The following is a 25,172-nucleotide window of genomic DNA, read 5'->3' as shown; positions in this document are numbered from 1 at the left end:
ATGTGATGAAAGAGCGTCTGTGTCCATTTAACAGGTGACTGACGGAGGAGAGTTGAAAGAGACGGACGTAGTCGACCACAATCCATTCATTGGGGAAAACACAAGTGAGCAAGTCATGATTTCCTTGACAAGCAGATTCGGTTGAACAAGGTAAATGATAAAATTCACTTTAATTGGTCCTCCAGCGGCGAAGCACCATTTCAAACAATTACATTTTTTTTATTGGTAAAATATGGCGCTTCACTGTCTTATTGTTGATCTAAAGGGGGCCAGTCATGATTTTCCCAATGAACCAATGCTGCCAAACAATATAAATGGAACTTCACTTTGATTGGTTGACCAGGAGCGAAGCACCGTGTGAATCTATGACCCTTTAAGTAGATAACATTCAAAGTTTTGGTATTTTACTGTTAATCTTGAGTGACTAAGCTCGTTTCGGTATCGATCAAAAGTGACCCGACAGTGGTTCAGGAGACAGGTCAGTGCTGGTGATGCAACTGGAACATCTGGGCTCTTCACCACAGGGACACGCAAACTCAATCCGCGGGCTTCGGGAAAACCTGAAAACGTGGCTTGCTGTCGGGCGGACTCACTGTTGTCAGCAGGGGACAGCAGGTCGGCGTGGGACCCGCTGCTCTGCTCCGCCAGGTCCACGGCCATCCGCAGGTCCTCCAGCCAGCGCTCCATCTCCGAGGCACAGCTGCGGCGCATGGGGGGGGGGGGGGGGGAGCAGGAGATGAGCGACTCACGTTCTTCTGCACAACGCCAATGAACGCCGAGGCTGAGTGAATTTTTCTTTAATTGTTTTTGTTCAACTGTAATGAGAGGGGGTGCGGTGGTGCAGTGGGTAGCGATGCCACCATGTTCTCCCTGTGTCTGCGTGGGTTCTCTCCAGGTAGTGTTGTAGTCAAGACGGCACCAACCAAGACCAAGACGTTATCAAGACTAAAGAGCATCGAGACCGAGAAAAGACCGAGACTTTATATACTAAAGAAAAATAACAACAAAACAGACTTTTTTTAAAAATTGTCTCTGAATAATTTTCTTTCACATTTTGCTGCTTTGCCAACTATTTTGAACCATTCTCCAAAAAAACAACTTTGCTTCATAAAATTAAAAAATAAAATTAACCAGGAATAAGTGGCTGTGTCACTCTGGGTGTCACAAACAGAGCGTAAAAAACGGCCGCAGCTGGATTTTTTTCTGTTACTATCGTGTAATTGCAGCGTTGGCTGAGTCTCGACTGGTCTTGGTCAAAAATCCTGAGTCCGTCAAGTCCGAGAGCGAGACAAGACCCAGTAGAAATACCTCCGAGTCCGAGACGAGACCGAGACCCGTAAAAAGTGGTTTCGAGACTAAGACCCATCTCCAGAACCACAACACTACCTCCAGGTTCACCAGCTTCCTCTCTCAGTCCAAAAACACGCCTGTGAGGTAAATTGGAAACTTTAAATTGTCCGTAGGTGTGAGTGCGAATGGTTGTTTGTGTCTATGTGGCCCTGTGATGAACTGGCCACTTGTCCAGAGTGTCCCCCTGCCTTCATCCTCTGACAGCTGGGAGAGGCTCCAGCAGACCCCCACAACCTCGAGTGGAGGAACAAGTGGCTATTGAAAAATGAATGGGAATGGATGTAATGAGAGGGACGACTGAGGAGAAAGTAGGTCACACAGAAAATCAAATTAGGGGCTGGGTGGGCTGAGGAGGAGGAGGAGGAAGAGGAGGCCCACGGTGTGTGTGTGTGTGTGTGTGTGTCTGAACCACAATGTTGCCACTGAAAGCCATTTTCTTTGTTGAAAAGTGCAGAAAAAGTAACGCAACCGCACCAAAACAGAAGCGTGCCGGGAGATTTTAGCGCCACCTACCTGGCCGCCACCACCACGGACTGCCGCTGACCAATCAGGGTGAAGGAATGCGGGACCCCCCACTCCTCCTCACTTTCTCGGATCTGGGGATGACAGAGCGACGTTTGATGTCAAACTTCAGGAAAGAACAAAAAAAAAAAATCCCCAAAAAACAGCAGCCTTGGAGCTCCCTTACCGCCATGCCGTAGAGGTGCAGCTGGCCGTGGACCTTGAACTGGTTGGACGGGGTCATCCCCCGGCTGGTGTACACCAGCGAGTCGCTGAACTGGAGGGAAGAAACAGGAGGCTGCTTTAGTGGTTTGGCTTTTCTTTCTTTCTTCTCTTTTTCTTTCTTTTACTGCCAACAGCGGCCAGCGAGAGCGAGAGTTCCCACCAGGAAGAACATCCTCTGCTGGAGGCCCTTCCCCGACAGCTTGCTGAGGCACCCGAGCCTGATGAACTCCTGGAAGAAGAAGCAGCGGCAACAAGCACAGACGGCGTTAAAGAACAAACACGTGAATGTGAAGACGTGAGATTGTGTCAAAACGGACGGATACCCTGCTGGGGACGGCCAGGTCGTCGATGCCCGTCAGGTCCTTCTTCAGCTCTAGGAGCTTCTGGAAGTTCTCCATCTTCATCATGGTGCCCTGGAGCTGCAGCACCATCTCCGAGATGTCCGCCAGGGAGGCTGCAGTCACAAACAGAGGGGCGGTTTTCTTTCTTTGGTTTCGGTTTAGAGATGGAAAACTAACTCACGTTCACAATGTTTTAGAGCCACTGACTCATTTCTGCATTGAACTCCATTATAAGCGGTTTTATGAAATAATAATGATCTTGAATGCTCTGCAATCATTGTGAGTGCATGAAAATCTGTCAAAACTGTACTCAACAGGTTTGAGATCATTTTAGCGTTGAAAACCACTTATAAATAAATTTGATTGGGAGAATTCCAGGTGCGCAAGGTTCTGTCTGAACACACTAAAACTAGGCTGTTTAAACCAAGATCCTTTGTTTACTCTTTAATGGTTTGGCACAAGTGTGCACACTAAGTGTGATTAAAATACAAAGCTTTGTTTAAGAAATGTTTACTTTTTTTTTTTTTTTTAGCAATTCTAAAACATTCAACTTCTGTAAGGCTTCAAACTGCACACTGGATATTCATTCTCGTACATCACATTCAATCACATATTTAAAGCAACAACTGTCAAAGCCATCCCATAATGTGTCCAGCACATCCTGACTGATTTTCCTGCACAGGTAATGTTCTTAGAGCTCAGTCCTGTATTAGACTATTTTTTATATTTCATGAAGCTGGTGTGTGTGTGTGTGTGTGTGTGTGTGTGTGTGTATATATTTACAGTATATATATACTTATCTTTAGTACTTTCTACAATGCATATATGATCAAGATATTTGTAATTATGCAGCAAAAAAAACACATTAAATCACTGTGAATATGCTTTTTATGAAAGGAGGCCAATTTTCAGAATTTAAATATAAAACGCGTTTGAGTTATTTTACACTTTCATTGTTTCCTCCATAATTCCATGTGTGCTCATATGTAGTTGTGATGCCTTCAGTGAGAAACTGCAATGTCAATAGTCATGAGAATGAAAGAAAAAATTCATTGGGTGTATCTAAACTTTTGACTGGTGGTGTACATACAAATACATATGTATGTATATAGATAGAGTGAAGGGGATTTTTGGAACCTCTGCAGTCCCTGAAGTCGTCGTGGGTGGGGGGGTAGTGCTTGCACAGCCTCTCCAGGATGAGCTTGTAGTGCAGCAGGCGGTGGAGCGGCCGCAGCAGGAAGATGTTGAAGGGCAGGTAGCAAACCCGCTGCTGCTCAAAGTCTCGGCAGAGGGCCTCCACCTTCCGATTGGACCTGTGGGAGGGGAATGGGGGGGGCACCACCACCACCACCACCACCATCTGGTCAGGAACGCTCTGCTATCGACTGATCCCCCCAAAAAAAGTAGTGCAAAGACTTGTTTCCCTCACCGGCTCGCCCGCTCCAGCTCCACCAGGCACTCCGAGTGCTTCTGAAGGTGTGCGGTCAGTTGCTGAAAGCGCATCAAGACGACGTCACAGGGTTATTTACCAACAAAGGTGGGGGAGTGAGCAAGAAATCCAGGGGGACGCCGTGGCAATGGGTTACCTTCAGGCCGTGGAAATTCTTCAGCAGGATGTCTCCGATCCGCTGGTGGTCGTCCTTGATGTGCGCGTTGGATCGGCCCTCCCTGAAAGAGGAGTGGACGTCTCGATGGGTGGATCTTAAAGTCGATAGTGTCGATACCGAGGCAGCTATCGCTATCAATACTTGCGCATCGAGATCAATACGTTTTCCGCAGTTTCTGCAAATCACTCCAACTTCCTCACGGCTTCTCCTCAAGTCTGTCCAAGGCAGGGGTCACCAACCAGGTCGCCCCCAAAGATCACATGAGTCGCCCACAGGCCCATTCTAAAAATTGCACAGCTCGGTAAAGCTCGTTCTAAAATTCAAATGTATCCAACCTCGTTAAGTCATTGTTGACAATTACTGAGAACTCGTAAAACCTGATGGTCGTCTTCACGTCTAGCAGTGTCATTAATCATCATGGCTAACTCAAGGCTAACTGAGAAAATGTGGTTATTTCAGGAGAGTGCAGCAGACTGGATGCCCTTCATGTGACTCAGGACCCATGAAGCAGCTCTCGGGTTCAACAAGGTTGGAAACAGCGTAAACACCCTCCCCCACCACCACTCGCTGGACCTACAACCTCACTTTGTTTCCCTCAAAGGTCTATGTGTGATGGAAGTTTGTGTTGTTCGTTGTCAGGTTTGTATTATGTTTATATCTGCAAATTTCCCCACCATGGGGTAAATAAAGGTCTTCTTCTTCTTAAAGCTATTATATTTACATTGTGACATGACAGTTTTTTTTTTTGTTGTTGTTTTTGCACTAGTAACTTTTTTTCATAAACAATTGTGTGTAATTACATGGGAATTATTTTGACTATTTTTAGCACTGTTGACTAGTTCTGTTTTGTAAAAACATGTTTAACCTGTCTAAAGGCTTGGTCCTGTGTTTTACCACCATCACAATAAACTATTCAAAAGCAAAATTATCCAATACCAGCGGTGGATCAATAACCTAAATCCCCGTCTCGCCCACTCCTGGCTTGCAGTGGCGCTCGATGGCCAGCAGGTGTCAGGGCCGAGCTGTGTAACTTTCTTATTAGTTACTTGGTTTCTGAAGCGTTTGATCATATAATTCTGATACGGTCAAAACTTGCAGATAAAAGACAATTTTATGAGATTCCTCAACAAAGTTTTAATAAGTTCAGTGACAGCATAGTGGGCTGAAACTCCTGTCTAAATCGCCGAGTCGTATGAGAGACCAACGAGACGATAATCAAACAAACTATTTAACTATTTCGTTTCTAAACAATTGAACATGTTGGCGGAGCTCCTGCGCCAATGCGCCGTGTTATTTACATTATAAATTGCAGATAATTCGGCCAAAAAAAAAAAAAAATGTTACATTCTCCTTCAGCCGTCGTGGCGGCAACCGGATCTCTGGTTTGAGTTCCGTCTTCGAGGCTCATCCAATCACAGGACGCACGTGTGAAGTTCAGCGTAAAGCCAGCTAGCTTCTCGTAGACTCGAGATCTGATTGGCTGTCGCGACTAACTGAGGCGCGTCAATTTGCAGCGGACAGGAGCCTGCAATGTCGATTCTGAAGCTGAACTTGACAACACAAGCCAGCTGAAATATGATTGGATAAAAAAAACAAACTTGCGACCAAGTGGATATTATATGCTGCGAAAAGAACAGACTATGGAGAATAACTTTATAATCACATTTATGGGAAAATGTACTTTTCTAAGTCTGGCTGAACCAGCAGAGAGGAACTAGCCGGCCCTGACGGACCACCAATGGGAGGACCTGAACAGACAGACAGACAGACAGACAGACACTGACCACTGCGCCAGCCGCTGCTCCACCTCTTTGAGGAATCCCTGGTGGAACTTGTAGACGGGATCGTAGCTGGCGGAGACCAGGTTCCTCACCGACTCTGGGAAGGTCTCGTCCTTCCCCACAAAACTCGGGAAAGACTGCACACACACACACACACACACACACAAGTCACTGACGACGTGTCTTAAAAAGATCACGCGGTCTTTGTTTACAAGGTCGTGGCGGCCTCATGTTTTAATTCATCTTCAGTAAGTTTCGAGGGGAAAAAACGCCGGCAGTCTGGATTATAACTGGGAGGCAGAACAAAAAAGGTCTTCTGAAAAATATTTTAAGGGAAAAGAAAAAAAAACAAAAAAAACAACAGAAATGGCTAGCGGTGCCAGCACGCGCCTCCCTCCCTTCACAGCGAGGAGACTGGAAACAGCTGAGAAACGGGCAAAGAAAAACAAGGGAGGGAATTGACTTTTCTTTTCTTTTCTTTTTTAAATTATTTTTCTGCAGAGAGGGAGAGAAAGAAACCAGGACCTGGTGCAGAGAAAACTGAAAACGCACTCAGTCGTGCCAAAGGGAGAGTTCAAAAAAAAGGAAAAAAAGAAAGAAACCTCACCAAGCCTCAGATGTTGAACCTCAGCGCTGCTGCACGCCAAAATAAACAGCACATAAAAGCCTATTTTCAGGGCCAGAGGGCCGAGCACTCGGGCTGCTCCACCTGCTGCTTAAAACCACGCAAGGCCCTAATTTATCGTTGTTTCTTATTTATTTCTCCAGTCATAATCATTTTGTATACTTATGAGTGCCGTCTTGAAAACAAAGCAGCTGTCTCGAAAAAGTGGCCTCCACCAACTGTTGAGTTTGCTGGCGCAGAACACAAATGGGACCTTGAATTTTTTTTTTTTTTTTATATATATATATAAAATTCTGCTACTTTTTAGGCACAAATTCACCAAACTCATTCATTCATTCATTCATCTTCTATACCCGCTTATGGTCAGGGTCACGGGGGTCTGCTGGAGCCCCTCCCAGCTGTTTTAGGGTGAAGGCAGGGTGACACCCTGGACAAGTGGCCGGTTCATCGCAGGGCCACATAGAAACAGACAACCATTCACACTCACATGCACACCTACGGACAATTTAGAGTCTTCAATTGACCTCACATGCATGTTTTTGGAGTGTGGGAGGAAGCCGGAGAACCCGGAGAGAACCCACGCAGACACAGGGAGAACATGCAGACTCCACACAGAAAGGCCCCAGGCCCGGGCCCCGGAATCGAACCCACGACCCTCTTGCTGTGAGGCGGCAGCGCTAACCACTGCGCCACCGTGTCGCCCTTCACCAAACTAGTTTTGTTAAAAACTGGAAATATTAAAACAAGTCAGCCTTGTTTTCCCTAAATTTGAAAAAGCCAAGAAATGATTCAAGAATATCTAATGGTTATGAGAGCATATTGTAGAACATGGTCATGTTCATCTCCTTTCTGATGCCCCAGGCTGTGATATTGGAGGAACATCTTGAAACCTTGTACAGCCAGCACACAGGAAGCCAGCCAGCCGGCGTCAGCTCACCTCGGTGACCACCTGCAGATCCTTGATGTAGGTGCGCTCGGTGGTCAGCAGCTCCTTGGCAATGAAGTAGGCCTTGTCTGTGGGAAACTTCTGGACACAAGAAGACAGAGAGGGGGCGCGGCCCGATCACCTTCGGTGAAATTTACTTCCCCTCCGCCCCGTTTCGACGTTTCTTACGTGCAAAAAAACGCGACAGCCTGAATGACAACTTATAAAAGGTCGAATGTGTAATATGTGGAGATTTTGGAGAAGAAACAGCGACATCAGGTGGTTACATTTCAGTTTGCAGCATCTTTCACTCCCCCTCCCGCTCCTGAGCCTGCCAGCGAGCTACAGTGGCCTTGTGCACCCAAACCAGGATACCTCGCCGGCCTTCTTCTTTGTTCGGCAGCCGACTAGGAGCAAGACCCTTGATCTACGTATATTTTTTTATGCAGTACATATGAGCAATTTTCTAAGGGGAGGAAAACCAAATCACTTTTATTCTACTGCAAGTATACACTTTTATAAATGCATTCAGGCTCGGATGTTAAACTTTTACCAAAATCCCAAATCAAGCCAAATATTACATATTGGATCTTTAGAAAGGCTGTGGCTATTTTAGCATGCTATAGGCTACCACAGGCATGGGCAAAATAAGGCCCGGGGGCCATATGCGGCCTGTTAAGCCTTTTAATCCGGCCGGCCAAACTTGAGGAAATTATATTAATATTAAGTAAGCCATAAAATCGCCATATTTCATTCAATAAGAAGCTAAATTACTTGAGGCTTCAAAGACAAATATTTTGTTGTAGCGCTTTAGTTTAACTCAACTGACATTAAAGCACGTTTTCTACATTTCCCATGATGTATTGTCACCAAAACACTCCATCCACCTGCTCCCGACCCCCTCTTGTCAAATGTTAGAACCCATTGTGGCCCCACCAGTCAACAAGTTTCCCCACACCTGGTCTCGCCAATTGTCTACGACGGAGTGACGGACCGCCCACCTTCCTCCGGGCCTCCTCGTCGTCCTCGTTTCGTACGCAGCCGGCATCCATCAGTAGCGGGCTGGTAAGCGGGGACGGCTGGCTTCCCTCGGGACCTGGGACGGCGACGCCCTGCCCGTTGGCCGAGCCGTTGCCGACTACGTGGGGGCTTCCCTGCGGGGAGTCCTCCGAAGCGGTACTCTCTGGAGGAGGGGGGAAAAGAGACGTCATGAGAGGAGGCCTGAGGAGACCTTCAGCACAAGCTTTGCCAAAGTGAAATTCACCGCCGTCCACTTCTTTGTCGTTTTTCTGAGTCTTTCTGATGGTTAAGTTTGAGGCCTGTACAAAACCAGACCAGCGCAAGAGGTGCGTGGCGATGAATTTCAAGTTAGCCAATCTGGACAAGCGGCTTCGACCACTAGGATCCCGCCTCAAAGTCTCACGACGTCTACAAGCTACACGTCTACGATTCCGATCAAAGGGAAACAGTCTGGAAGCGGAGGAGGAAGCAGCAAGCAGGAGTTAGCAAGGGGTTAAAGGTCACCGAGTTAACAAATGAGCTACTGCGATTATGCATTAAGGTGTGGGGCAGGGCTAGCATGGCGTCTTGAACACCTGACGTGCCAATCTGTAAAAATGTCAAACTATTGATGCAAATATGTGAAATTAGATTTTCCGTCGATTGAATTTAAAATTTTCACAGACCACGATGGAAACGTTAGCGTTCTCCTCTACTTTTGAACGCTAAGTTTTAACTACGGCAAGCGACACATCGTGCCACCGATGTACCCTTTCAATTTTGGATTGATTCAGCCGTCCGCGCCCAAAAATCTTTTCCTGTTTCCACCCAATCGACTCATTTTGTGGGCGAGTGTTGTCCGGACCTACTTACTACAACTAGGGTGACTACGGCTAGAGCGGGTTAGCTACACGGACCTAGCGTATACTTGCCCAGAAGCAAAGTTTCCATAGAGTCCACTGTTACACACCAAACTGGATCGTGGGTAAAAAAAACAAACAAAAAAAAAACACACAGTGCAGATCTGTGACGGGAACTAGCACCACACAAACAAGAAGAAACCAAAAAAACAACTAAAACTTAAAAACACGACAACCTACGACGACAACAAACGACACACATGGGGCTAACACAAGGCTAGAGGACAAAAAATTACAAATCATACAAACACACTAAAAAAAACAGCACGACAAACAGCTCGGGCTAGCTACGACAACACGACACGATGGGATTGGGATTGTGGGGCCGTGGCTTCTTCTAGCTACAGAAAATCTCGGAGTCCCTTTCTTTTTTTTTCGAACACACAATGTCGAAATTTTATTGACACTAGTGCATCACAGTCAGTTACAGTGTTAAAAAGACAAGAGTGGAAAAAAAGAACGAGAAGTCGCAAGCGGGAGAAGAAATATAAAAAAAACAAAAAACCCAGACAGTTGTGTTGAGTGTTTCGTGACAAAGCAGAGCCAAAAGCGACAAAAGAGTGCAGGAAGTACAAAGAGTCGTGATGTTGTGGTCACACAGTTAGTGAGCGCTGGAGTCGAGAAGTGATCTTCTCTCGTCACAGAGGAATAAAACCACTTTATGGCTGGTGTTTGGGCTGTTTCTCGGCCATGCGGGTCTTTCAAAGAATTTGTGAAAGGCGCTGACGCAAAAAAAAAGAAGAAAAAACGGGCAAAACCAGCCACAAAGCTTGTTTATTCCTTCAGAAACACAGTGAAGAGTGCATTGGGTGGAAAGGAAGCGGAGCTGGAGGAAAAAACAACGCCACCTCACATCATTTTTGACAACCTGGCTAAAAACATTTCAACATTTTGGGAAGTGCGCCAACAGCCTGATTAGCTCACAAGATTGATTCCACTCTCAGGTCCGTTAGCGACGAGGCCAGAAGGCTTGTGAACGGCCAAACAATGTGTCGTTTCATTTATTTTTTTCCCCCATAAATATTTACTGCAATAACGCAGTAACATAAAGTACGGAAGCGTATTGCTTCCTCCCAAAAAACAAAACAAAAAACGTTATAAAGTGAAACTATCACGTTTTTACGTGATAATTTTCACATTACTTGTTTTGTGAAAGTTTGCGTGAAAATTATCGCATGAAAATATTAAACTATCACGTTATTTCTTGATACTGAGCCCTTTTTCTCCAGTGTGGCAGCAATGCGCTTCCGTAGTAATTAGAACAGATCACAGCGTAAGTGCTGAGATTTGTAGACAGATTATAGACCTAGATTCAACTAGATTTCTAGAACCCCAAAAGCCCTTTGAATCGCTGTCCTATTGCGGCTTCAGCTCGAGTTGATGCAAGCGCATTTCCGTTACATAAATGCGTTACAGCAATTCCTTTTAAGTACCTTCTTCTTACACTACCTAGCCACGTTTCACCGGGCGCTAAAACCATATCTCACAAACCCGCTGCTAGCGCTGAGTCTGAACAAAAACGCGCTGAGCTGCAAGCTGGCATGCGCAGAACGTTAGCACCCGTGCTAACGCGCGAATTAGCGTGAGCGTTTGCGCACTCTGCGCACAAAATATTGATTGAAAAGTTGGGAGTGTTAAAACACGCAGACATGAGAGTGGAACCTTATCTGGAAGTGGTGCTGTTGGTTACGTTCATATCGGTCAAAATGAAAACATTTCAGCTTCCGTTTAAATGCCTTCATTATGGACAAACACACAACCAGCCAATCAGTTACTGTATGTACAGCGTGGTGAAAAGCAACAGGCAGCGTGAGAACGACAGGGAGGGCCGATTCAACGCCGGCATTCCAGTGTTTTGTATTTCAGGACCTGCCAATACTCAAGACCTTCGCGCCCGCCAAATTTAAAAATTCCCCATCTTCTGAAAAAGCGTCTCCACTTTGGAATTTCCGCACATACGTTTTTTTTTTAACCGAGCTTCACTTCACGTGTGTCTCATCTACCGTCGCCCCGCCGCCCTCCGTCAGAGGAGGGCGCCGGAGTCGAGTCGGCCCCCCCTGCGTTCACCTGTCCCTCGTGAATAGTGACCGGGGGATGGGTAGGTACAAACCGTTCTGCAAATGTTTCTAAAAAATAAAAAATAAAAAAATACAAAAGCAAAAACATGACAGCAAAGTGCAGAAAGAGCCGGTAACAATCAGGTGCAGCGGAAAAGAAGTGAATGAAAGTTGTTGTGTTAAAAAGCCTGCTGAGCCCCTGCGACAGAAGGGAAAAACAAAAAACAAAAAACAAAAACGTGAGTGGGCAAACAGAGCAGAGTGAGAGGAAAAAGAAAAAAAAAAAAAACACAGGGCAAGAATGACAGAGAAAGTCCACATGCGTACACAGCAAGAATTAAACACAGAAAAAAACCCAAGAGAAACAGTACATTTTCAACAGCGGCCCAGAAACCAGAAAGCATGCTGGTAAAACAGGAAGCAGAGCTAGCTAGCTAGCTAGCGCTGGTTGTTTCCTTCTTTGACTTCTAACTATCTTGACCGAAGGGAAAATAAAATTGTAAGTTCCTGATGCTGAGATAAAATTATTCAAGGGTTAAATTGGTACAACAGAACAGTGGGGAGAAAAAGAAACAATGCAGAGCAAAACAAAAGAATTGCGCGTTTGCTTTTTTTTTTTTTTTTTTTTTAGCTAAATGCTAATTTATCTCATTTGAGCATGCTGAGACACTCGTGGTGACAAAAAGTGGCCGTGATGGTCGCCATCGTCACACTCACAATGTTTTCTTGCCAAAGCACGGATGCTAACTGACAAAATGTAAATTTGCAAATGAGCAAAAAAAAGAAGAAGCTAGCATTCAAAAGCTAACCAGTGGCATCAAGCCATTGCATGCGAGCCGAGGCAGCGCGTGGAGTCCCATCCCGTCCCTGTGAGTGAGTGAGTGAGTGAGTGAGTGAGTCAGTGATTCGCACGCGCTCATGCACAACTTTTAACAAGCGTCGACAAGAGCGCGACTGTGCATGATGTGAAATGGAGGGAGTGCGGCATCGCAGCAGTTGAAGGACCGCTGTCGGTCAGGGAGGCGCAGCAACAGTGACGCACAGTTTACGGGGGGAGTAAAGCAAACAAACAACAAACAAATAACAAAAAAAGTTGGATGTCGCTTAACGGCCGGGGGGGGGGGCAAATGACAGCAGACGACACAAAAACAGAACAAGCAAACGAGTTCTGCCATTATCAAAAATACGGATACAAAAGTTAGCGTTGCGCTGATTCTCTGTCAAAATCTACTCTACCTGCGGCGCTTACAAAAAGGACTATAAAAACGCTTCTACTACAAGACACCCAAAGGACGGCGCTCGAAGGGAGGCGCAGGACAATTGCGTTAGCAGTTAGCCGGCACTAGCTGCAGCTTTTGCCTTTGCGCTTCCTCAAAAAGGGCGTCGAAACGCTGTACAATGCCACGACATCTCCGAAGAACTTCCCACTGAAGTCCGGCTAACACACCACCACACCACCACCACCAGCACCCGTCTATTGCACGAAACGACAAACACACAACCACAGAGGAAACGTCTCTAAACACACGACGCAAACGAGCCCTATCGGCGTTGCGCCACAGCCGCTTTTCAACTTGACATCCATCTTGAAATAATCCCTCCCAACGGAGGGGTCCCACATAAATAAAGACGATAATAATAATAATAATAATAAGAATAGTAATATGAACACTGATTGAATTAGAAGAATTTACATTCTACGTGCGCGAGTGCCCGTTCGAGGTGTCTTTTTTCTTTTTTTGCTAAGTTTCTTCGTAATTATGGCACAGAGTAAAAAAAAAAAGGATTTTAGTTACTATCAATTTTTTTTTTTTTAGAGTTAACATTTCAAAAAAAAAAGCCTAGCGTGAGTTAGTCTAGACCAGACATGGGTAAACTACACCAGATGCGGCCTGTTAAGCTTTTTAATCCGGCCCGCTTCAAGGACCGTTTCTTTTTTGTTGTAACTTTGCTTTTGTTCATTTTCAATTGACATTAAAGCATGTTTTTGTTCCTATCCTATGATATATATTTTCCCTCCAATGAGGTGGGTCACTAAAACACTCATCTGCTGCTGCTGCTGCTGCTCCGGCCCCTCAGTCAAATTTTCCCACCAGTCAAAACGTTTGCCCACCCCTGGTCTAGACTCAAAGTTTTACGCACAAAAAAAAGAAAAGAAGAAGTAACGTTTAGGTTCCGACGCCGTTGATGAAGGAGCGGCGGTTTTTAAAAAGTTACACGACGACTAAAAATTTGTAATTGTTAGCGCGGGTCCCTGCAACTGGAGCAACCGTGGTTCCGACAGGTCGGCGTTCAGCAGCTGAACACCGGACCGGCCACGCCCTCGTGGTGGAAGCGGTAGCGGCCCCCCTCCTCCTCCTCCAGGCCCTCCCCTTGTCCCTCCCCCCCGCCCTCCTCCAACTGGAGGCTCCCGAAGGAGAACTTGCGGCGCGGCATGGGCGACGAGCACACGCCGCCGGAGCGGGCGCAGATAGCGGCGGGGTTGCCGTACACCAGCGGGCGGCCGTACCCGCCGCCGCCTGAGTCGGACTCGCTGTCGCTGGACTCAGTGCCACTGCTGGTGGAGCCGTCAATCATCTGAACCGGCTGGTTCAGGTTGCGGTTGTTGTTGTTGTTGCGGCGGCCGTCGTACATGCGCTGCACCGTGTTGGAGCGCGCCTGGCCCGGCGCCGGCAGGTGGTTGCCGTTCGCCGGCGCCCTCATCGGCTTCCGCTCGGTGGGGGCGGAGCCCGGGGCGGTGAGGAGGGGGCGGCGGCTCTGGAGCAGCAGCAGCTGAGGGCTGAGGATGAGCGGGTCCGTGTCGGAACGGTTCCGCTTGTTGTTGTTGTTGCTGCTGCTGCTGCTGCTGCACGGCCGTGCGAAATGCGGCGGCTGCGGCGCGCGACCGGGGAGGACGGGCGAGTAGCCGCCGCACTCCTCTGCCGCCGCCGCCGCCGCTGCGCTACGCGTGGCAAAATACTGCCACCGCGGCTGAGCGTTGCTGTTGTCGGCCAGGCTGAGCGAGCCGGTGCGGTGGTGGAAGCCGCCGATCACCGGGCTGGAGCACTGGCTGCGCGAGCTCACGCTACACCCGCCGCTGCCGAACAGCGCCCGCTGGCTCCGCCCCTGGAAGATCTCGTCCAGCAGCGGCGTGCTGTGGAGCGGCCCGTGAAACTCGCCGTTGGACGCCGGTGACTGCTCAACGCCCCGGTTACCCAGCATGCACTGCTGCTGCAGCTGCAGGAGCTGCTGCTGCTGCTGCTGCTGCTGCTGCATCAGCCCCTGGTGGTTGGTGTGGTAGAACCCGTTGACGACCCCGAACAACTTCCCCTCGCGCCCCTCGCTCAGCTCGTCGTTGGCGTCGCTGCGCCCCCTGGTGGCCCGGGCCGCCTCGCACTCGCTGTCTATGTCGCTGCAGTCTATGTACGGGATGGAGGAGCTGCTGCCCTTGTTCGCCCTGCAGGAAGGACCTGGGTTGAGGAGTTTGGGGTCCGCCGCCGCCGCCGCCCCGTTGCCATTGCTGAGCTGCTGGTGCTGGTTCTGGTGGTTCTGCTGGTGGTGCCGGGGGTCCGAGGCGGCTGTCTCGTGGAAGCCGTTGGTGGAGGACCGGGCCTGGTCCACGTGGAGGGCCGGCGGGGCCAAGTCCGGGTGGTCGGCCGACTGGGCAGCTGCGGCGCTCTGGCGAATGAAGTGGGTTCAACAAAGAGCTTAAATACCGCAGAGCTTCAAAGACACATTTTGTTGGAACACGTCTGTTGATTTCCAATAGACGTTAAAGCACGTTTCTACATATCCAATGGACTCGGAGGCATCTTTACTGGGTCTCGTCTCAGACTGGATGGACTCAGCCAACGCTACAATGACACGATAATAACAGGAAAGAATCCAGCTGCTGCCTTTTTACACTCTGCTGGGGACACCCAGAGTGGCGCCCTGGCCCCTTATTACTCGTAAATGTAGTTTTTAATTTCATGAAGCAAAGTTGTTTTTTTGAAAATGGTTCAAAATAGTTGGCAAAGCAGGAAAATGTTAAAGAAACGTATTAAAAGACACCTTGCTTCATTTCAGGTCATTTTTTTTTCTGATTTGTTGTTATTTTTCTTTGATATACTGTAGCCTTGTCTCAATGATGGAAACACACAAACCAGGCCCAAACGAGTGTGGAAATCACCTCTTTTGGCACTGGCGTTCTGAAGGAGGACGACTGAGGGGACACGTTGCCGCTGGACAGGACCTTGCTGTGTTTCCTGGTCGTGGGGAGACACAGTGAGTGGAGAGGGGAGGTTGGGGCCAACTCACCTGCAGTGTTCCTCTGAAGTGGACCTGAGCGTTTACCTCTCAAAGGGGACCTTCTTGACCTCCGAGTCCTTCACGTAGTCGATGATCTGCTTCTGGGTTCGACCGCTGCAGGGAGGGGAGGGGCGATGAGAGCAGGCAGGGGTGAGGAAGGGGTGAGAAAAAGCCCACTTGTGTTGAAAAAAATAAAGGCAGGTGCGCTCACCTGAAGCGGAAGGAGGAGCCCCGGGTGAAGAGGATGGGTTTGGGCTTGGGCTTGGGCTCCTCGAAGAGGCGGAAGAAGGCATGGTACTCCACGCAGATCTTCCAGAAGATCTTGCAGCAGTCGCGGCTGGCCATGGTGAACTCCAGCGTGTCGTGGTGGGCGTTCTGCTGGAAGGGGTCATGGGAGAGGGGTGGCACGTGAGAGAGGGCGACGGACGGATTGGGGGATGGGAGGGGGATGGAGCCAACTTACAGCCGGGTCGGCCCTCAGCTTGATGAGGAACCTCTTGCGCTTGAAGCTCAGCTTGCGGACCTTGGACCAGTTGAAGGCGTTGATCTTGGTGTAGCCCTGAAAAGCAATACTTGGTATGAGGGTGGCGAGCTCCTTTTCTTCCCTCTGGGTTCTACTCCGCACTGTGTTCCATTCACAGCAAGTCGGTTTGACCTTGTTGACTTCCTTTGAATGTTATCATCATGGGATGAAGATTATTTAAATGATCAACACGTGTTTGGCTAAAAACTACTTGATCCAATGACCTTCTTTGACCTTAACCTGACAATGTTATTGTTGTATTTCACTCATTAGCTCCTTGCCTTTGGGAAAAAAACAAAAAACAAAAAAAACCTACTTAAAAGCATCCTGCTGCTCTGGATCCTTCCCCATTTCACTCCTAGCTATACATTTTGTTTTTCTTTCGGTCAATTCTTCAGGTCTCAAAGCAGTTCTGCAGGTACGACTTCTACGATCCACCAGGCAGCGCAGACAGTTTTTATTATGGGGTCTATGGCCTCTCACCTGGAAGACCAGCACCCCAGTGTGCGCCACCGCCAGGCTGAGCTTGGTGCCCTCGCGGTCCTTGGCCGGGTGCTGGCGGATGCCGTACATCTCCAGGCGCCGGGCGATTTCCAGCAGCTGGTAGTCGGACACGGCCGGGGTTTGCCCGCTGCGGGGGGGGATGGGAAGAATGAACGTTCCGGTCGAAGACAGTGTTAAGAGTGCAGTTTGGCTGTTTTGTGTTTTTATTTTTGTTGTGCTTGTAGTCGATGTCAACCCACATGTTTTGGGCGTTTCCGCCCCCGGAAATGTGCGATATACGTGTCGATACATCATCATATCATATTGTACCGTATCGCATCATTTTATTTGATATTGTATCATATGTATTGATTTGTATCATATCATTTTATATTGTATCATATCATACCGTGTAGTATCTAATATCGTATCATATCGAATAGTTTTGTATTGTACTGTATTATGTGATATCGTAAGGTATCTCATCGCACTTTTTCGTATCATTTTGTTTTGGGTCGTGTCATATCATATTGTATCGCTTGGTATCCTATCATATTGTACTGTAACGTATCATTTCATCTAGTATCATATTGTACATATTGTATAGTTATGTGTTGTATCGCATCATATAATTTTGTATTGTATTGTATCGTATCATATTGTATCGTTTTTTTAAACATACGGTATAATTTTGTATTGTATCATATCGTATCATAACGCATCACATCGTATTGCTTCGCATTGCTTCGCATCATGTCGTAGAATTCCCTTTTGCGACGTTATCGAAGGCCACAGTATCCGGTCTGGTATCGACGCCGTGATTCAACCCGGGACCTTAAAGCAAAGGCATCTCTGTTTCTGCCACAGCAGTCGCACGTTTCAAAGGAGCTTCCTGTTTCCTGTACGAGCGGCTCAATTGGCCACTTCCTTCCCCCCGGCGCTGGGGTGTGGAGAGGGGAGAGGAAAGAATAGTGGCGATAAGGAGGCGGCGGTGGCGGTGAGGGGGGCTGTGGTTTGGTCCTGCGGTCAGAGGAGGAAGGAGGGAGCGCAAAATTTGTGCTTGCAAACATCGGTGGGGAAGAAAAACGCAGAGGACCGAATTTGTTTGGAGGTGGTTGCCTTGAAAGGGAGATTAAAAGTGTGTGTGTGTGTGTCTGTGTGTTTGCTAGTCGGCCGTTCTGGTTTCATGGATAAACATCTGAGTGGGCTGAGGGACTCCTGGGCGGGGTCTAATCTTCAGTGGGTGTGTGTTTGCTCATAAACAGATGGATATCTGTCTGAGTGCGCACGGCCCCAGTGTGCCAGTGTGTGTGTGTGTGTGTGTGTGTGTGTGTGTGTGTGTGTGTGCGCACACATGCTTTACTGGAAAAGAAAGCCAACACCTCCAGCAGGTCACGTGACCTCCGCGCAAAAAAAACAAAAACGAGATCCCCCGTTTTGTAAGCAAACGGACGATCCGGACAAGCTGCGTTCAGGTAAACAGCGCTAAGCGCCTAGCGTTCCCTCAAGCCCATCCGTTTACGCTCGATGTGTATCAGCGTCTCATCCCTCGCTCATCGCGCCTGAAAGTGACTTTGGGGAGGCAAAATCTGGCCCCGCTGCTGCAGGTCTAAAAGCTGGGAGTCTCCCATCAGTCGGGGGCCCTTAGCCGAGGCTACAGCTAGGACACCAGCTAGCAGGGCCACTGCGTTTCAATGGGTGTTGAAACTCACACGTGCTTGCGGTGGCACTCGGTGATCTTGTCTCTGATGTCGTCCTGGTCCGGCAGGTACTTGTTGTGCAGGAGGTGCTGCCAGCTCTGGGTCTCGTCAAAGTCCCCGATCTCGGCTGAAGCAGGAAGAGGAAGAGGAAGAGGGAGGAATTTAATACAAGTATATCAGTGTGTGTGTGTGTGTGTGTGTGTGTTGCAGCCACTGACTCATTGAACTCCATTACAACCAGTTTTACGAAATAATAACGATCTTGAACGCTGGGCGATCATTATCAGTACGTGAAAATCAAGATGTGCGAAACAAGTTTGGGGAACATTTAAGTGTTTAATGAAAACCATTTCCTGATGTCTACTTAAAAGTGATTGAAGGAATTCCATGTGTGCAAAATTCTGTGTGAACGCACAAACAGTAAGCAGCTTTAAAACGATACTTTGCTCACTCATTTATGGTTTAGCACACACAACTGTGATTACAATACCACTAAGAAATGTTCACATTTTTTAGCAGTTATAAAGCATTAAAATCACCGTCAGCGTTTGCTGAAAAAAAAAAAAAAAAAAAAACTGTATGGAAGCATGTTTTTTGTGCCTTTTTCTCTTTTGTCAAGCATTAAACGGCGGTATAACACACACTTGATATTCATTTTCTAAAATCACAACCAGTTAGACGCTCAAGCGAACAACTGTCAAATCCACGTGATTTTCCAGCACCAGTAAAGTTCTTAGAGCGTCCCAGTAGATTATGTCAAGGAGCTGCTTAGAATGGAGTTCAACGAGTCAGTGACCCCAAAACTTCTAAATGGTAGTGCATACATTCAAAATTTGAATCATATACGGTGTGAAAACATGTCGCTGGAAGAAACTAAATCCTCCAAAGCTCTGAAGCTGCTTCGCCAGCCACGGCCTCCCTTCCGTCCCACAACTGCAACAACAGGCCCCTCATGTCCGGGAGGCCTTCAGGCGCCTGGTGCCGGTTGCCAAGGAACCCGAGCCCTGGTGTGCTGCTGACACGCATCAATACGTCTCACATCCAAAACGATATATATTTTCTCTCATGTGAAGCGAGTGTGAATCGTGCGCTGAAAGCCAGCGGCTTCCTATCAAGTGACGGGGGGAACTAAGCACTGCTGAGAAATTCACCCCGCAGGGAGTATCTGTCATCTGCGGCCTTGATTTATGGCCTTCCGAACAGGAAGGGCAGCTATTTTCTCTTCCTCTACGCCTCTTATTTATCTTCCTCTTACAACTGCAGCCGTTCGCAAAGGACGCGACGGGGCTGAAAAACGTGCAGACAATCGTTTGAGTCGAAGCTGAGTCTGGCTCAGCCGCCGCCGACGGAGCAGATATGAACGTTGGATGTGGATCCACGCCGACGTCTCTGAGTGTCAGCGCGCTGACTGTCGTTTTCAGGGGGTGTCGGACGGACAAAGGCCGCCAGTATCGCACTGTGCCAGATTGTTTTGCGTCATTTAAGATCAGTTTGTGACACACTGTATCGGATCATACATCATTCTGTATTGTTTTGTGTCATATCTTTCAAGTCGCCGAGCGCGTACACGGGCAAACTACGGCCCGAGGGCCATATGCGGCCTGAACATGAAGAAATTAGATTAATAGCAAGGAATTAATAAAATAGATGTACTTTATTTTGTTCATTGTCATGAAAACACGTGTTTGCTACATATCCCATGATATACGTTTTCCTCTACGATGAGGTTGGTCACCAAAACACCAACATCCATCTGCTGCTACTCTCACGCGCACAAAAAAAATGATCGTTTAGGTTTCCTATGCCGTCAATTAAGGAGCGGATTGGTTTTCCGAAAAATCGTGTTTTAAAAAGCTACAGGATACGGAAGCATATTGCTGCCACCCTAGAAAAAGTTTTCATGTGATGTATATAATAAAGAAAAGTTATTAAAGAAAGAAACGGTATCAAGTATTTCCCTCCAACTATGGACAAGCTGCGAGTTACAACACATGCATCTCAAAATCCTCCTCAAAGTACGCAAACTTATGTTAATTTCATCGATGGTGCTTAATATGTTGAAGATCTCACCATGCCCCTCCAACAAGTTTAAAATACAGTTTAATCAACTCAGAGACAATGGTGCCTCCGTTTGCCTCACTCCATTTAGTTTAGATTCATTATGAAATCATGTGAACATTATCACGTAAAAACGCGAAAATTATGAAATTTTTTACGTTAAAACGAGAGTTTCACGTGATACTTTCACGTTAAAACGTGATAATTTTCACGTTATAACGTGAAAGTATCACTTTTTTCTAGGGTGGCAGCAATGCGCTTCCGTAACAGGACTACTAAACTTCGTAAATTTTAGTGTGTGAGTGAGTGTATGTGTGTGTGTGCACGTTGGGTGCAGGGACTTACACTGGATGATGTGAGAGACCATGAGCGCGGCGCTGGTGTCGTTGCAGATGAGACGACCGCAGGCCAGGTCGTGTTTGATCTGCAGGGCAAACAGGTAGCTGCGGTGGCGGAGAAAAGAAACACAGGCAGTCAAACAGCGTCGCAGTCAGCGCCTGGTTAATTGACGGTGCCAGAGAGCAGCTTTCCTCTCCGAGTGTCGACGGAGCCACGCCGTTAGCTTTACGGCTAAGCTAACAAGCTTTAGCATCGAGTATTGTTTAGGTATTACTGAAAAAAATAATAAGATGTCATCAAGATACACTACCAGTCAAAAGTTTGGACACAAGTTTTATAGTTAAGATAAAGTACAACAGCCACCCCTCATATAACACATATATATGATATAAAATATTTAGGTATTTAACATTTTCTTTCTTTTGTCACATTAATCCACATATCTTGGTCATATATTTGATGTCTTCAGTGTTTATCGACAGTGTAGAAAGTAGCAAAGATAAAGAAGGAACAGGTGTGTCCAAACTTTTGACTGGTAGTGGATAAATAATCAACACTGCCGATATACTCGTGGCAGCTGGGATCAGCTGGGGCGACAAGCTGCCGGATATTTCATTGAAATGTCATTGAAATGTTCATCATCGTCATCGTCATCATCTCAAGTTCTTTCCAACCATCTGTCCACTCGCCATGTTGGCTGCTGCCTATTCAGCGCAGGAAGCGACGTCAACAAAGAAACACAGTGGGAGACAAACAGAGGAGGAGGAGGAGGAGGAGGAGGCGAGAGCCAAAAGGATGTGCGTGCACTTCCTGTGTCCCAGTCGAGTTCTGTGGAATAAACAGCAGGGGGGGCTGGAGCGGTTCCCACCCACCACAACCCCAGAAATGAAAAATGCAAACAGAAACTCAAAAGTCTGAACGTGTCCAAATCCAACTTGAGTAGCCAATCAGCTCCTTGCGTTAGCAGGAGGTGGCTTTTAAAAGACCTTTTAAAAAAGTGATGTCAATGTCACATATATATGTATATATATATATATATATACATATACATATATACATATATATATATATATACATATATATATATATATATATACATATATATATATATATATATATATATATATATATATATATATATTTACATATACACATATACATATATACACATATACATATATATATATTTTTTTTTTAAATCATGCAGGGAGTCAGAGATGAAAAAACGATGAGAAAGGATGAAAGCAAACAAAAATGTGAGGGACCTTTAAAAAAGAGACGTTTCATTGGAAATTTGAGAGAATAAATAAATAAGCACATGTGGAACTTGAAATCCAAATGCAGGGTTTGATCTCATGCCTCTAATTAAACCTCCTACTTGAAAGCACAGGGCGACTCCACAAGGAGCGTCTGCAGCGTGGGATAAAAAGCTTGATGAGCAAAAGGAAAAACACAAGGGCCATCATCGCGTCAAGTCTCGGATGTGTATTTTTGCTGACGTGCCGCAGTTAAAATCAAAAACGGGAAAGTGTTGGGAAGTAGGCGGAGCCAGGAACAGCCCCCCCTTCACTATACTATAATATACTATATACTACATATAATATACATGTAAATACATACATATACATATATATACACACACATATATGCATATATACACTATATATATATGTAAATTCATACATATACATATATACACATATATGTGTGTGTATATATGTATGTACACACACATATTTATGAGTACATATGTCTATATATAAATGCACATATACAAGTGTATGTATGTATGTATGTATATATGTATCTAGTCTCTATATGTATAGAAGTACTCATACAAATATTTATATTTTTCTGATGTATGTATGTTCTGATGTGTATATATATATGTTATTTTGCTGACTCTGTATATGTACATGTATCTATACATATATAAGGCTCCCTCGTGTGGTTCACACAAGTACTGCAAGCGTGTGGGTATATCTGTCTATCTGTCTGTCTGTCTGTCTGTCTGTCTGTACGTACAGATGCAATAAAAACAAAAACTGTGAAATGTGTGGCAGCAGGTTGCCGCCTCCTTCAGGCTGCCAGACTAAACAGAAGGAATCCAGCGGCGAGATGTTGGATGACGTTGACATCCGGCCCCCACTGGAAGCCAACGTGTTCATTACGGCGCTAAATGCGTCCCGCCGCCGTGCGCGAGACCTACCGAGTCAGCTCCTCCATCAGCTGCGTGTGGTCGGGAGGGAAGAACTTGACCACGAAGCGGAGGATGGTGTTCTTGGGCCCTGCGGAGGGAGAGAGAGAGTGAGGGAGACGGAGGGAGGGAGAGACTTAAACAGGAAGTGCCGATGTTTTAAATAGCGGCTCGGCTCGCCATGTTTTTTCTTAATGGGCCGATTCCACCCAGAACAGCTCTACTTACGTCTGATCTGCTTCAGGGTCGGCTTCAGCAGGTCCAGCCACACCTACAGGGGGAGCAACGAAGTACAAATACTAGTTAGGAGTTAGTTACAGTATAAGTTAGATTTTTTAGGTATTTGCACTTTACTTCAGTATTTATTTTTCTGATGATTTTTACTGCCTACATTTGTCCATAAATATCTGTACTTTCTGCTACTTCTATTGGAAAGACATGCTTGTAACTTGTGTGTGTTTAAAAGGCGTTTCAAATGTATAAACTCACTTATTTATAGTTGTTGTTGCTGCTTGAAGTTGAGCTACAGTATTTAAACTACGCTGGTGTGTAGTTCAATGTAAGTGGATACAGTGGATACAGTACTTTGTACAGGTGCAGTGTGCTGATGGAGATGTGAGTCTTCCATGGGTGGGAAGTAACTAAGAACAAACACTTTGTTACTGTATTTAAGTATTATGTTTTAAATGTTTCTTTTTCTACATTTGTACACAAATATCTGTAAAATATGCTTGTTACTTTTGTGTTTAAAAGTGATTAAATATCAAAAATAGAAATAATTTCTCTTAAAAGCAATTTTATTATTACAGTTGCTGCTTGTGTTAAATATAAAAGTGGATCTTATTTTAAAAGGAGATTACTTTAGAATACCTCGACTTTGGGTTCACTGTTAAGTACATTTTCAGCACAGAGAAAAATACACATGTGGAAAATGACGTTGGTTATTAAAAGTGTAAACATCCAATAACGGCTCATTGGTCAGAATTATGACGGATTACAGTTTGGTTGTGCTGCAGTTGAAAAAGAAAAATTAGAACTATAGCTGTTAAAATGATCCAGAAGCTCCTGGTCAGTTCAGTACTTTCACTTTCAGTATTTTTTTCACACGAGTATTCGTACTTTTACTTACTTACTTTTACTACATACGGTGAATACTTTTTCCACCTCTGGTATCCACCTGATTGCGTTTTTTTCCGTTGGATGCTTTTTTTGGTGTGTGTGTGTGTGTGTGTGCGTGTGTGTGTGTGCGTGTGTGCGTGTGTGCGTGTGTGTGTGTGTGTCTACGTTTCTATGCACATAATTTGTCGGAATTCCGAATTCCGAATTCCGAAGCCCGCCCTCAGGGCAGGAAAAGATGAAAACAGCCTCGTCTTGTCTCGTGGCGACACAGACAATAAATTATGAAATGAAAAAAAAAAACATCTCGACATCTGTTCGGGGCCTCGCGTGTCATTTAAAAATCACGCTGCCCCCCCGAAGGCGGAATTCCAGGGCTGCAGGGCGGCTTTGGCCAGGCATTCCGACAGACGGGAAATGCTGCCGTGGTGATGTTTCTCTCCTACCGTCATCTTGCGGTGGTTGGTGAACTCCAGGCCGAAGTAGTCGCCCTCCGTCAGGTTGAGGTGGACGCACGCCTGGTCAAAGAGCTCCTTCCCCAGGGAGCGTTGCTGTAAGGAGGAGGAGGAAGAGGAGCAGGGGGAGGTAGAGGAAGAGGAGGTAAGAGTGGGAGGAGGAGGAAGAGAAGGAGAAGGAGGAGGAACAGGAGGGGGTGGTGGAGGAGAAAAAGGAGGTAGAAGCGGTAGAGGAGGAGGAAGACGAAGGAGGAAGAGGAGCAGGAGGGGAGGGAGATGTGGAGGAGGAGGAAGAGGAAGTGGAGGCAAAAGTGAAAGAACCAGATTAGAATCTTTTCTTTCTGTTTTTTGAAAGGTGAAAATGAACATCAAACATCAAACAATCAGGCTTAACAAAACAGCCGACCTCCCCTCCCCCCCGACGTGATGTCTTCCAGCACCAGGTCGCACTGTAATGACCAGCTGGAGGCCAAGGCTCAGCCGGGAGTGCCGGCCGGCCCGGCGGGGAGGGAAGGAAGGAGCAGGCCGGCACTCAGTGATGCCGAATGAAGGGCGTTACAAAATAAAAGCCTGGTTCTGTTGGCGTGAGGGAACTTTATTTGGTCTAAATCTGGGACCATTACATTAGCCGTAACTGCTGCTACTGCTGCTACTGCTGCTGCTGCTGCTGCTGCTGCTGCTACTGCTACTGCTGCTGCTGC

General features: G+C 46.6%; 1 protein-coding gene and 1 long non-coding RNA gene across 2 annotated transcripts in view; one reads left to right on the top strand and one right to left on the bottom strand.

Moving 5' to 3' along the window:
- The window catches only part of LOC142882826 (uncharacterized), a 59,296-nt gene extending 57,692 nt beyond the window's left edge, over positions 1–1,604 (top strand). The window contains exon 2 of the long non-coding RNA XR_012925976.1: positions 1,471–1,604. This is a non-coding gene — a long non-coding RNA (uncharacterized LOC142882826). The remainder of the gene's footprint in view (positions 1–1,470) is intronic.
- LOC142882823 (FERM, ARHGEF and pleckstrin domain-containing protein 1-like) overlaps positions 1–25,172 on the bottom strand; it is a 41,907-nt gene that overhangs the window by 2,026 nt on the left and 14,709 nt on the right. The window contains exons 3-24 of the mRNA XM_076017506.1: positions 24,463–24,567; positions 23,129–23,171; positions 22,913–22,991; positions 20,710–20,807; positions 18,319–18,433; positions 16,607–16,754; positions 16,064–16,159; positions 15,812–15,978; positions 15,646–15,714; positions 15,482–15,557; positions 14,781–14,988; positions 8,357–8,538; positions 7,368–7,457; positions 5,809–5,942; positions 4,004–4,085; positions 3,847–3,908; positions 3,555–3,730; positions 2,400–2,530; positions 2,237–2,305; positions 2,039–2,128; positions 1,864–1,946; positions 594–700 (exon numbers count right to left, since the gene is read on the bottom strand). Coding sequence (XP_075873621.1) covers positions 594–700; positions 1,864–1,946; positions 2,039–2,128; positions 2,237–2,305; positions 2,400–2,530; positions 3,555–3,730; positions 3,847–3,908; positions 4,004–4,085; positions 5,809–5,942; positions 7,368–7,457; positions 8,357–8,538; positions 14,781–14,988; positions 15,482–15,557; positions 15,646–15,714; positions 15,812–15,978; positions 16,064–16,159; positions 16,607–16,754; positions 18,319–18,433; positions 20,710–20,807; positions 22,913–22,991; positions 23,129–23,171; positions 24,463–24,567 — 2,410 coding nt within the window. The remainder of the gene's footprint in view (positions 1–593; positions 701–1,863; positions 1,947–2,038; positions 2,129–2,236; positions 2,306–2,399; positions 2,531–3,554; positions 3,731–3,846; positions 3,909–4,003; positions 4,086–5,808; positions 5,943–7,367; positions 7,458–8,356; positions 8,539–14,780; positions 14,989–15,481; positions 15,558–15,645; positions 15,715–15,811; positions 15,979–16,063; positions 16,160–16,606; positions 16,755–18,318; positions 18,434–20,709; positions 20,808–22,912; positions 22,992–23,128; positions 23,172–24,462; positions 24,568–25,172) is intronic.

Source organism: Nelusetta ayraudi, unplaced genomic scaffold (genome assembly GCF_046127955.1).
Source record: "Nelusetta ayraudi isolate G7.1 ecotype Tasmania unplaced genomic scaffold, CSIRO-AGI_Nayr_v1 ptg000006l, whole genome shotgun sequence".
Classification (NCBI taxonomy): Eukaryota; Metazoa; Chordata; class Actinopteri; order Tetraodontiformes; family Monacanthidae; genus Nelusetta; species Nelusetta ayraudi.
This window is presented reverse-complemented; position numbering and strand designations above follow the sequence as displayed.